Genomic DNA, 13,068 nt, shown 5'->3' with positions numbered 1-13,068 from the left:
CAGGCTCAGGAAATCCGGCTCCAACCAGTTTCCACTTCTCTAGGAGGGGGCGGCCTGTGAGGGTGCAGGTGGGCCACAGAGGGCTGTTACTGCAGTCAGAGAGGCAGGGGTGGTGAGTTTGGGTGGAAAGAGTAGGGAGAGGGAATGGCTGGGCATTTGGGCCTTCACCCTCGCCATGCCCCTGTGCTCTGTGTTTCCAGAGCAAGTCAGTGCCCCGCTCTGGGCCTTTTCCCCTAGGTGTCAAAGGGAAAGTGAAAGGAAGTAGCTTTCTCTCTGTCCCCAGGTCCCGGGGGAGGGCACAGAGGCAGCCCCCCTTCCTCATGCTCGCCTCTGCCCGTCTTCTCCATCGCCTTCGCTGCCCTGCTTCTGTCCACCTGGGCTCCCACCTGCTCCCCTCCGCCCTTCCCCTCCAACCGCTCTCCGTCCTCACCCCTCCCTCCCAAACCTCCTGCCCTGATCCACTCTGATGGTGGTGTCGGGAAAGACCACCGTCCCAGGATGCAGCGGGCTGAGACCCAGAGCCCTGGATTTGAATACTGGTTCTGGCGAGAACTGCTATGGGAGCTTAGAAAAGTCGTCACACATCTCTGGACTCTCAGTTCGTTTTCCAAACGACACTCAATGGTCTCTGAGGTCCCTTCCACATCAGCCTGAGGATCTGAGGTTCTTGCTGTAGACCCTCTCAGACATCTGCCCCCTCAGCCAAGCCAAAATAAGGACGGAAGCCAAAGGGCCAGCTGAGGGTTTTCCAGAACATCAGAGAAAAGAAGTCAGGTCTGACTAGAGGCCACGGGGTGGCCCCAGACCTGGCAGAACCCTGTGTTCTGCACACCACACACAGCACACCAGCTGTGGCTCGATACCAGGGCTGTAGGGAGAGCAGCTGGGGGCTTCCGTGCCCTCAGTCCCTCCCGCTCTGTCCTGCCTCGGTGCCTCACCCCTAGCAAGGCGTTCCTTCAGTCCCCAATATCCGGTTTTCCAAGACATGGCATCTGGAAGACATTGCACGTTACAAAGTACCCGAGACCCTCGCTAATCAGTTTCTGATCAATAGTGATTTGGGTCAGTGGTGGTTAGAGGGTGCTTGTGTAGAAAGGGGCCCCACTTTTTCAACACAACCCTCTTACTCAGGGTCAGTCCCTGCCCTGCACGGGGCCCAGGGAAAGAAACCAGCCTGGCCTCTCAGGCACGTTGGGCTATAAGCGGGCCCGTGAGCACCTGCACCCCTAGCCGTTCTCTGTCCCCCTTGCGCCCGCCCTGGCCAGCCCAAGCGAGGTTCCCTGTGGATCGGAAGCAGGGGGCACAGGAGGACCCAGCCCAGCTATCCCCCACCCCCGCTGAGGAAGGCTCGCTGGAGAAAGGAGGGAGAGGCCTGGGCTTCCCACAGCTCTTGGCCATTCCCAGCTAACTCCACCTCCCTTGGGCAACACCCAGGCGAGTTTGTGATCTCTCCTGTGGAGGGGGTGCTGCGTGTCCGGAAGGATGTGGAGCTGGATCGGGAGACCATTGCCTTTTACAACCTGACCATCTGTGCCCGCGACAGAGGGGTGCCTCCACTTAGCTCCATGGTGAGTCTTGGGGCCCCATTCCATTGGCTTCCCCTCACTGACCCCTTCACTGTCCATAGAGATTTCTATAAATGCCCACCCTGTACCCAGAGGCCACAGGCTGACTGGGAGTCAGTCCAGACCCTCAGGGCCCCCACCGGATTTGCCAGTGCCTCTTGGGGCTCACTGGGGCCTGGCGGCCGTGGCCATTCAGAGCTCTGCCCACCCAGACAGCCCGGCCTCCGCATCTGTCACTCTGCCATCGCCACCCAGCCCTCTGCCCCGTCTCTGCCCCTTCGCCCATCCTGCTTGCTTCTTATCCTCACTTTCATCCTCTTGCCTTTTTTATTGCCATTTTCCTCGTCTTCTCCCTTCTCTGCGACCACCTGTACCTTTCCTTTGTCAATTACCATCGCCCTTACTCTCCTGCCCCATCTCACCCATCCCTTCCGCCTCCGCCACCATGTCTAACACGACCTTCTCTTCCTTCTCTCTTCTCCCTCCCCGCCGTGCCCCCTTTTCTCCTCATCCCGCACCACTTCCTTCTCTTCCCCAACGTGCCCCAGATGCTGGTGGGGATTCGCGTGCTGGACATCAATGACAATGACCCCGTGCTGCTGAATCTGCCCATGAACATCACCATCAGTGAGAATAGCCCCGTCTCCAGCTTCGTCGCCCACATCCTGGCCAGTGACGCTGACAGCGGGTGCAACGCCCTCCTCACCTTCAACATCACTGCAGGCAACCGAGAGCGGGCCTTCTCCATCAATGCCACGGTAGGGAGGCCCCCAGGGTTCCTCTGGGAAAAGAGGACCCTGCCCTAGAGGCTTTTCTGCTCCGCTATCTGGGCTCCTTCTGGTTCAATCTCCTCCCCAGGCTTCTGCCCTGTGCTGGGACATGGGCGTCTCTGGGTGGTATGGAATCTTGGATTTCCAGCTAAGCCATCTCTGGGGTCCCTGTCATCCCCAAGGCTTGTCACGTGCAGAGATGGAGCCAGAGCCTGAGTTCCTCTTGGTTCATTACCAAGATGCACCAGCAAGTCCCCGTCGTCCTCTTGGAGTATTACCTACCAGCTTGAGCACCACGGGACCCTCAGGGGACCCACCCTTTGAGACAGCAAGACCTGGGCATCGGGGAATCACTCTTTTGCTCTGGCAAGACCCTGCCAGCCCGTTATGGCCTTCTAGACCGTATCTCTGGCGATTTAGGGAGAGAATTCACAGCTATTCCTGGAGCCGCGGGGGAAGCAGTGTGGACCAGAGCCCAAAGTGGGGGACGGGGCACTGCTCAGCTCACCAGCCGTCCACATCCCAGACAGGGGTCATCACCGTGAACCGGCCACTGGACCGTGAGCGGATCCCCGAGTACAAGCTGACCGTTTCCGTGAAGGACAACCCGGAGAACCCACGCATAGCCAGGAGGGTGAGGCCAGAGGACACGGGGGGGCGGGGAGTGGGACTGCACGCTGGAGGTGGCAGGCAGTATGCCTGGGGATCAGATGCACAGGTTTTAGAGTAAGCGAGTGCTGGGTCCAAATCCCCGTTGTGCCTGCCGTTGAGCGTGTGGCTTTGGCAAGTAGATTTCCTCTCGTATCCCTTTTTCCTTCTCTTCGGCAAAATGAAGACGAGCCCTACCCCAAAGTTGTGGAAAGGACTCGAAGGAGCCAGTGTCTATACAGCCCTCAGCCCAGTGGCTCGCACGTGGCCAACACTCAACGCCAGCCGTCATCTTTCCTCCCCACACCACTGCTACTTGGGCACACGCCACAGCTGTGTGTGCACACAGGCCTGCACTCAGAAGCTCATACTCTGGGGTTCTGAGAGGGTTGCATTTTCCAGGTGGCTTTCCCTCAAAAGCCAAGAAAGTTGGATCTTTTTGCTAGGAGGGGGGTGGGTGTCGCAAGGCAGTCCCTTTGGGGGTAGGAGTCTGCCCTCTATTCCCAGCCCATGAGGTCTGGGGCAGAGCCCTGGCCAAGAGTCCTCGGGTCTGGCTCATCTCAGCTCTGCTTCTGACTGGCTGCCTGGCTCGGTCAAGGCGCTGCTCATTCTGCGCCTCCGGTTCCCCATCTGTATAAGCCCAGGAGACATTCGGCTGGAGGTGGTCATAAGCCGCGGGCCCCTCATCTGGCGTTCCTCTCCTTTCTTCCTTCCTCCCTCCTCTCACTTCCGACCTCCTCCTCTTCCCCCCGGCTCTCATCCCCCTCCCTGCCTGTGCTGTAGGAGGGCGGATCACCCTGGAAGCAGCAGCATTAAGTGGTGGGAATCGAGAAGCGGGGAGGCTGGTCCCCACTCTGCCACCAGCCTGCCCTGTGGCTCTGAATAGCCGCCCCACCTCCGGCCCTTCGTTTCTTCAGCTGTGCAATGGAGATAGCGTCCAGGGGTATGGAGAGGTTCTGAGTAAGGACTATACTGTGGTTTTGGAAAGGCAGGAGGTACAGCACTGGGTGAGAGTTTGTTTGAGCCCAGACTGGGGCATCAGGCAGGCCTGCAGGGTCTGAAAGCCAAGACTCATCTTCCGGTCTGAAGTCCTTTACCAGCAGATGGAACACGATTAAATGTTGTTCGCATCCATCCTGTTCAGTTCACAATACCTCTGTGAAGGAGTTAGGATTCCCGTTTGCCAGATTGGAAAACTGAGGCCCAATAGGGGAAATGATTTGCCCCGGGGCACCAAGAGAGCTGCTAGCACATCAGGGACTTGAACCCAGGTCTCTGGACCTGGTAGGCTTTTTAATTATCTACCTCTCTGCCCTGACCCACCCCCCCCCCCCCCCCGCCACCTCTCAGCTCCCGTCCAACTGGAGCATTTTGCTAGAACATGGCCTACAACCTAACCTCCCTTTGTGCCTCCCTCAGGATTTTGACTTGCTGCTGGTCTTTCTGGCAGACGAGAATGACAACCATCCCCTCTTTACCCAGAGCACCTACCAGGCAGAGGTGATGGAGAACTCTCCCGCTGGTAGGTGCCAGACCCACCTGGGAACTCCTGCTGCAGGCACCACCCAGGCCCCAGATGCCTGAGGACCTCCCTTGCACTTGATAGGGGCCCCGCTGGAGCCTGGCTGGGGAGGCAGCCTCGCCACCTGGCTGAACACAGACCCAGCAGGTGCACAAGCGTATGGAGGGAGGAAGGGGCACAGCCCTGAGGGGCTGGTGGGCCCCTGGTTGCCACACCTTTTGAGGACCAACCGAAGAGGCCATAGGTCTGCTTGGAAAAGACACCTGTGGTCATTGGTCCCCGAAGGAGTCTGAAAGCAGCCCCATAACCGCCCCCCAAGAGGGGCAATTAAGGTGTGAAGACCACCCAGGAGGGGCTTTGCTCGCCCCTCCCTGCTCCCTCACCCCAGGAGCCCAGGGCATCTTAGAGGCTTCTGGAAGCTCAGGGAGCACCTGGAATCAGAGGAGGGGGACCAAGCGGCCCTGGGTAGGCCAGCCTAGCCCTCTCCCCGCACACACCGAGCAGCCCCGCCTCCCTTCAGAGGGATAGAATCTCCTTTTCACTGTGTCCCCGGGGAGGGCCCCTTACTCCGCCTCCAGCCTCCCCAGACCCGAAAGCTTAGGTCCTAAATCAGAAAGAGGTGAGCTACGTAGGACGTTCCTGTCTCCGGCTAGGCGTCCCCACTCTGTTTCTTAATCTTGCCTGTGCACCCGCTTACACATGTGTGTGCCAGTACTTGCCCGTATCCGGGCACACGTGTGGGCTTGCACATGTGCACAGACACACCTAGGTACATGGGTAGGGGCCTACACAGTGCATTCCGTGCGCAAATGTGCCCGCTTGCAGAGGCAGACAGGTGCCCAACCAGGGGGGATCCCAGGCCTGCCAGCGCTCCTGCTCAGTGCACATGTGTGCTCATGACCGTGAACACGAAGTCCTGCACGCTCGTGGGTGTGCCTAGCCGGGTACAACCAGACGCCTATAGGGAGCGTCTTGTACACCTGTATGGACAGACTGGGCTGGAAGCACATAGCTAGACAGGGCCCACACGCTCAGGGAGCCCCCGACCCTCCCACGGAGCGACCCTCAAAGGCTGCTGGGAAGGCAGGCGCGCTCCGGGCGGGCCGGAGGGGCTTGCTCACCGCTGTTGTGTTTTCTCCCCAGCAGGGCTTTGAGGCTGCTCCCCAGGCATCTGCGTCAGTCTGCCAAGGCTGCCGCAGCCCGGCCCAGGGCTTCCCCCACCCCGTCCACCTCACCTCCCTCCCTCTCATCCATCGTCAGCCATGGCTCACGGGGGCACGGGCGGGGGAGGGGGAGGGCGGGGGCCAGACTGGCCCTGCGGTGACCCCTCTCCCCCTGGCCCAGGGACCCCCCTCACGGTGCTCAATGGGCCCATCCTGGCCCTGGACGCGGACCTGGACGTCTACGCCGTGGTGACCTACCAGCTGCTGGGCTCCCAGGGTGGCCTCTTCGACATCGACAACAGCACGGGTGAGGCCTCTGTGCCACCCCAGCACTCCGAGCCGGGCTCCAAGTCTTTCTGCTGGGGTGGGAGTGACCCACTGCTAGACCTAGGGCCTCCCTTCTCAGTGACATCCAGGCTCCCCATGGAGACCCCATTCCTCACAACCTCCATTCCACTGGTTGTTAAGCCTTTGGGGAAGAAAGTCACTGTGTCGCCTTCTCTGCCCCTCTCTCCTCTCTCTCCCCTACCATGCCCCTGTCTTTCTCTGTCCCCTCCCGGTTGGTCCTTGCCCTGTCTCCCCACCGTACCCCTTTTCCTTTGTGTCTCCCGGCTGGTGGCGTCGGGCACCAGGCGTGGTGACGGTGAGGTCAGGTGTTATCATTGACCGGGAAGCCTTCTCACCCCCGGTCCTGGAGCTGCTGCTGCTGGCTGAGGACATTGGGCTGCTCAATGGCACAGCCGACCTGCTGGTCACCATACTGGATGACAATGACAACTGGCCCACCTTTAGCCATCCCACCCTCACAGTCCACCTGCTGGAGAACTGTCCGCCAGGTAAGCAAGGGACAGGCCCCGGGCCCCAGGCCCCGGGCCCCGGGCCCCAGGCAGGAGCTGCTTAATGGTCCTTGGAGAGCCCCACAGGTTGGAGGCAGAATTCACCTGCAGTGGGAAGAAAGACGGGCAGTAGGGGGTTGGAGAGAGCACTGGAGAGGGAGTCAGAGAAACCAAGCCACGCTTAATTCTCTGCTCTGACACAGTGTTTATCTGTAAAATGAGATTATTAAGATATGTTCCATCTGTGTTCCTGGATGGAAAAACTGTTTTAAATTCTTTTTAACGTTTATTTATTTTTTGAGAGAGAGAGAGCGCGCGCAAGCGCATAAAGGGGAGGGGCAGAGACAGAGGGAGACACGGAATCCGAAGCAGCCTCCAGGCTCTGAGCTGTCAGCACGGGGCTCGAACTCATAGACTGCGAGATCATGGCCTGAGTCAAAGTCGGACATTTAACTGACTGAACCACCCAGGTGCCCCTAAAACTGACTGTTTTAAAGTCAAAATAGGATTAATGTGATTCCCAGCAAAACCAAATATGGTTTGGGGGTTATATTTGATTCTAAAGGTCATCTGTAAGAATAAGAACATTTTGAGATAGAAGTATAAATAAGACAGATTTGCCTTACCAGATATTATTACGTATTACAAAACTGCGGTTTTTAAAAGCATATGATATGAGGGGCGCCTGGGTGGCTCCCTCGGTTAAGCATCAGACTCTTGATTTCCACTCAGGTCATGATTTCAGGGTTCATGGGTTCGAGCCCCGCATTGGGCTCCGTGCTGACAATGCAGAACTTGCTTGGGAGTGTGTGTGTGTCTCTCTCTCTCTCTCTCTCTCTCTCCCTCTCTCTCTCTCCCTCCCTCCCTCCCTCCCTCCCTCCCTCCCTCCCTCCCTCTCTCTCCTGCTCTCTACCCCTCCCCTGTTGATGCTCTCTAAATAAATAAATAAATAAATAAATAAATAAACTTAAAAAAAAAGTTTTTTTTAAACCACATGATACAAGACTCTGGGACAGAGTAACCCAGAAACAGATACTGGTCAATTAAAGAAGGTAATATTATGTAATAAAGGAAACAATGAAAGGCTCCTGGCTGGCTCAGTGGGTGGAGCATGCAACTCTTGATCTCAGGGTTGTGAGTTCAAGCCCCGCACTGGGTGTAGAGATTACTTACAAATCAAATATTTTAAATCAAGGGTGGGGGGCACAGTGAGGTCAGTTGTGAAACCTACCTAATGTACAAAATATCTATTAATATTTAGTGTAGATTTTCACCCTCTATCAGACACTGAGATGAAACCTAAAGACACTCCAGAGAAAATACAGAAGAGTAGAAAGCATTTACAAATAAAAGGAAAAACTCTAGGTAAATATTTTTCTGATTTCTGACGAAGAGGATCTAAGCATACGAAAAACAAATCTTAAAAATGGAAAACTATTATAGTTTGATGCATACCAAACTAAATTTCTTTTTTTTTTTTTTTTTTATTTATTTATTTATTTTTGGGACAGAGAGAGACAGAGCATGAACGGGGGAGGGGCAGAGAGAGAGGGAGACACAGAATCGGAAACAGGCTCCAGGCTCCGAGCCATCAGTCCAGAGCCTGACGCGGGGCTCGAACTCACGGACCGCGAGATCGCGAGATCGTGACCTGGCTGAAGTCGGACGCTTAACCGACTGCGCCACCCAGGCGCCCCCTAAATTTCTTTACACCAAATAATAACAACCAATATCGAAAGGGAGACAACAAACTGAGAAAAAGGTATCTGTCACCAGTTACCATAACTATGTAATTTGTACAAACTGACAGATAAATGGACAGAGGTCAAAGGTAGACAATTTGCACAAGATACAACTAATCGTTAAATTACTACAAATTTTTCAATCTCTTAATCACAGAATATGAAATAAAATGAGATACGATTTACCTACAAAGTTTCAAACATGGGAAACATACAAAAGATAACCACTGGCAAGACGGTGGCAAGAGGGGCCCTTAGGAACCACCAAAAATGTATCTGGCATAAGGTTTTTGGAAGAAGCCACTCTGCTCAGTCACTCCCCATACCCACCCCCACAGGATTCTCAGTCCTTCAGGCCACAGCCACGGACAGGGACAGTGGCCTCAATGGGGAGCTGATCTACCGAATAGAAGCTGGGGCTCAGGACCGCTTCGTCATCCACCCAGTCACTGGGGTCATCCGTGTCGCCAACGCCACCATCGACAGGGAGGAGCAGGAATCCTACCGGCTGACAGTGGTGGCCACCGACAGGGGCACCGTTCCTCTCTCAGGCACGGCCATCATCACCATCCTGATCGACGATATCAATGACTCCCGTCCTGAGTTCCTCAACCCCATCCAGACGGTGAGCGTGCTGGAGTCGGCTGAGCCAGGCACTGTCATTGCCAACGTCACCGCCATTGACCGCGACCTCAACCCAAAGCTGGAGTACCACATCATCGGCATCGTGGCCAAGGACGACACTGACCGCCTGGTGCCTGACCAGGAGGATGCCTTTGCTGTGAATATCAACACAGGTACAAGGGCCTGCTCCCCTCCCACCCCACCCCTGACTCCCTGCCCGTCTCCTTGCCCTCTGCTTTCTTCCCGATGCTCCCTTCTTTCTGTTCCCTCTCTGCTCCTCCCCTTCCCTCAGCTGCTCCTCCTACTCTCTTCCCCTACCCCCACACCACATTGTTCCCTCTCTTTTTCCTCCCTTCCCTGGCTCCTTCCCTCTCTCTTCTCTCCTCCTCCTTCTCCTTGGACCAGTTCCATCTCGCCTTCCAGATTCCCTCACTCTACCAGCGTTCCATGAGAACGCCCATTTCACCACACTCTTGCCAGTACTAAATAAACACTGTTAAGTTTTCACATTTGTAGTTGTATAGGAAAATCATACCTTGTTTTAATGTGTATTTCTTTAATACCCAGGTGGTTGACACTTTCTTCATATGTATGCTAGTCATTTAGGCCACTGTAAATTTTATATATACCCTTGATGATTTTCTTACACTATCACAAAACAAGGAGAACTGTGGTTTATCTTTCACGATCTACGCACATTATTGTAATTTTGATGGTTTTACCATTTTCCCAAAAGTTTCATGTTTTTGCTACTCCAGGGAGTTAGGAAGGGGACATGGGACCCCTACAACTACACTTCTTGGAAGGCCCAGAAGAGTGACAGAAAACTAATATGGCTATGACAAAATGCTAAAAATCATTGTTATTCAGAGAAATGCACAGTAAAACAGCAGTGAGATAACAGTTTTCCATATGTAATTAGCAGATATTAGGATGCTGGACAGTATTGAGTATTGGTGACAATATGGGGACATCAGAACACTCGTATACTACTCTTGGAGTCTAGGCCACTTCCACCATCTAGACAGCAATCTAGCACAAAGTACACTCATACCCCATGACTCAACAATTCTGTTCCTTGGGTATGTGTCCCAAGGACATTCTCAGGTCAGTAACAGGACTATATGTCATGTTTCCTGCCATGTTTTTGGTGGTGGGAGTTGGAGGCCACCTGGGCATCTATCCCTAGGAGATTGGAGAGTAAAACATGGTGAGTGTACCCCATGAATACCATGCAGCAATCAGAAGCAGTAGATTACATTCACAGAGAAATGTGCGTAGACCTTAGAATGGGATATATATATACCACAATCCCATTTGTGTAAATGTAAAATACACAAACACAATACATGATTTTCAGGAACACTTTCAAGTGAAAAATATACTTCAGTCCATTACAGTGATTGACCAAGGGGAGAAAGAGGGAGAGGAGTGTGGGAATAAAAGGGAATAGATACATACATAAAACAAGAGTGGTATCAATGACCACAGGGTGCAGTGAACCAAAGAGTATGATTCACTCAATATGCATCTGAGGCCCAGAGTTAAAAAGAAGACAGGAAAACCATGAGCACTAGGAGAATTTAGACAGGTTAGCCGTGTCCCAGGTTAGCAAAATTCCCCCCACAGTAGTTGGTAAGAACCATGGAAAGCTGCCCTGCACCCTGCTCCACCTTATGTTCCACTGATGCCTCTACTACCACTTTTCTCTGTTCTCCCTCCCTATGACTGATTCTCTTTTCTCTATTTTTCTTTCCAGTGTCTTCTCTGCCCCCTCTTCCTCATGACTTCCCTACCTCACCTGCTTACCTTCCCTCCCCTTTCTTCTTGCCAGAGCCTCAGTCTCCTGAGTGCTTCTATCCAATGGGGCTCCCACTTGCTCCTGGCTTCCTTCCCCCTGCCTCTTCCCTTCCACTCCCTTCCCTCTCAAACCTCCTGCCCTGGTCTGCTCTGAACCCTACCGTTCCCCATGCCCTGCTCTACTCCATCCCCTCTGCACCCTGAACTAACTGATGTTAACCCTCTTCTCTCTTCCTCATGGCTGGCAGGCCTGCAGGTTTGAGCTCTGTTTCTCTGTCACTTCCCACCTCATCTCTGCTTCACCCCATTGCCTTCCTCCATACCACACCCCTACCACCCTTCCCATCCTGTGGGGCCCAGGCCGTGGCCCAGCCTTTGCAGACTGAATGCAGCCACCCTCTCCCCATCCTCGCTCCCCAACCTCGGGGACGGGGAGCGAGAGTAGGAAGAGGAGGAGGAGGAGGAGGCAGCGGCCCAGGGTAAGTGACCACCCCATGGCTGGGGACCCGAGGAAGACAGAAGCCCAGCAGGGGATCTGCCAAGGGGGAAGGGAATCCCAGAGGCCACACTTTCTGAGAGGGAGCTGGAGAGAGCAAGTTTCACCTAGGATCTGGCCACCAGGCCCTCCAACAGAGCCAGCCCTGAGATTGGCCCAGCTAGGTCTGTCCAGTCCAAGCCCAAGCCTCTGGAAGGTTCCTCTGCGATTCAGGGGCAGGCAGCAGCCGTGGGAGTCAGTGGGCAGGAGAAAAGAGAACACGTCCTTGCTAGTACTTCCACAGGACAGTCCTCGTTCCCCACAATCAGGCCCTGTCATGCCCACGTAATCAAGACAAAGAGGTCGGCCTGACTATCCAGCCTGCCCCACCACCATCCCCTCCAGGGAATACCCTCAGGACTTCTTAGCTGCCTTGACCTTCTTTATACTTGGTCCCCCTAGAATACAAGCAATTTTTAAGTGATAAAATGCGCGGAGCATAAAATGCACAATCTTAATTCAATAGTTCAATAGTTCAATAGTGTTCAGTATACTCACATTGTTGTAGAATGTAAGCATTCTTGGAACAAGCGATTACATGGCACTATGCCAAGCACTGTTCTGAACCCTTTGCAAATGGAAACTCGTTTTACTTCCATAATCCTCAAAATAGCCCTATGCAATAGGTACTCATTTCATAAATGAGGAAACAGAGGCACAGAGATGTTAAATAATTTTCCCAAGTCCACCTGGCTAGTAAGCAGTGAGTGAGGGGCTGAGGTGCCCCCAGCTTGCAGGTGGCTGTGGCCTCATCCCAGCCAAAGATGTCACCAGCCTGTCCCAGTTCTACTGGGGACCACTGCCCTTGGTGTGGTTTGGGAGAGCTAGCCAGGAGAGCCCCTGGGAGGCCCAGATTTTAGGGGGCTCCCCTCAGACTGAACCTAGTCTGGTCTTACAGGGTCTGTAATGGTGAAGTCCCCACTGAACCGGGAGCTGGTTGCCACCTATGAAGTCACTCTCTCAGTGATCGACAATGCCAGTGACCTACCAGAGCACTCTGTCAGCGTGCCAAATGGTAAGGCTCCCCCCGGGCATCTCCTTTGGGTCACTCAGAGCCGATCAGGGCAGGGGCAGCAGGCTGGGAACGGGCATCAGGCTATGCGAAGAGCATGAGAGGTGGCAGCTACCGCGAGGCTCAGGGTGGCCTTGTGTCCCGGTGGTCAGAGCTCAACGATGGGGGTCCAGAAGCCCAGGGCTATGTGTGATCTTGAACCCAAAGTCTCAGAGTGGGAAGGAGGCTTGGGTAGAGACTGGACAGGCCCTGAGAAAATGACAGAACAACAGAGACATAGGCCACAATCTCATTATCAGAACTAGTAAGGAGGTGTGGCTGGCATGTGTGACAGGAACCTCAGATCTGATAGGAAGCCATGGGGTCCGCCCAGAGACAGGAAAGTGCAAGGAAACATGAATGTCTGTGGAGGCCACGACACCACTTTGGAGGGCACAGGCGCCAGAGCAGAGAAGGGCACATGGCCGCCCCCCCCCCCACCGCCTGCAGCCCTAGGCATGAGCTGGGAGGGGCTCCGGGATTTTGTGTGGGCGGAGCGGGAAGGGGAGGGGGATGTGGAGAAGGGGTAGCCTCAAGTCACCTCTGCCACCTCTGCCTCATGTCCATGAGGCATGGACAGCGGCTGGGGTGGGGAGATAGGCCTGGCAGATATTGGCTGCTTATTATTACAGACCAGAGGCCCAAGTTTTCAGTAAGGAAGAGCAGATCTGGTCATGGCCTACATGTTCTCCACTCAGAGGGCAAAGGGCCGGGGCAGGTTATGTGGAGGGGACGACTCAGACAGGAAGTAGAAGGCTGAACCGTGGCAAGGGTCTTAAAGACCATCATAGTCCTACCTCATTGGACAGCCT

General features: G+C 54.6%; 1 protein-coding gene across 6 annotated transcripts in view; it reads left to right on the top strand.

Moving 5' to 3' along the window:
• CDH23 (cadherin related 23) overlaps positions 1–13,068 on the top strand; it is a 414,296-nt gene that overhangs the window by 385,537 nt on the left and 15,691 nt on the right. For 5 of the 6 annotated variants that reach the window (XM_078434342.2, XM_078434344.2, XM_078434341.2 and 2 more), the window contains 8 exons: positions 1,435–1,568; positions 2,114–2,323; positions 2,862–2,969; positions 4,403–4,505; positions 5,850–5,975; positions 6,301–6,504; positions 8,585–9,043; positions 12,104–12,220. In XM_078434342.2, coding sequence (XP_078290468.2) covers positions 1,435–1,568; positions 2,114–2,323; positions 2,862–2,969; positions 4,403–4,505; positions 5,850–5,975; positions 6,301–6,504; positions 8,585–9,043; positions 12,104–12,220 — 1,461 coding nt within the window. Of the gene's footprint in view, positions 1–1,434; positions 1,569–2,113; positions 2,324–2,861; positions 2,970–4,402; positions 4,506–5,849; positions 5,976–6,300; positions 6,505–8,584; positions 9,044–10,510; positions 11,150–12,103; positions 12,221–13,068 lie in introns of those variants that run through there. The other variant, XM_060642492.3, reaches the window with a different exon arrangement.

This window comes from Panthera onca, chromosome D2, assembly GCF_046562875.1.
Source record: "Panthera onca isolate mPanOnc1 chromosome D2, mPanOnc1 haplotype 2, whole genome shotgun sequence".
Classification (NCBI taxonomy): domain Eukaryota; kingdom Metazoa; phylum Chordata; class Mammalia; order Carnivora; family Felidae; genus Panthera; species Panthera onca.
This window is presented reverse-complemented; position numbering and strand designations above follow the sequence as displayed.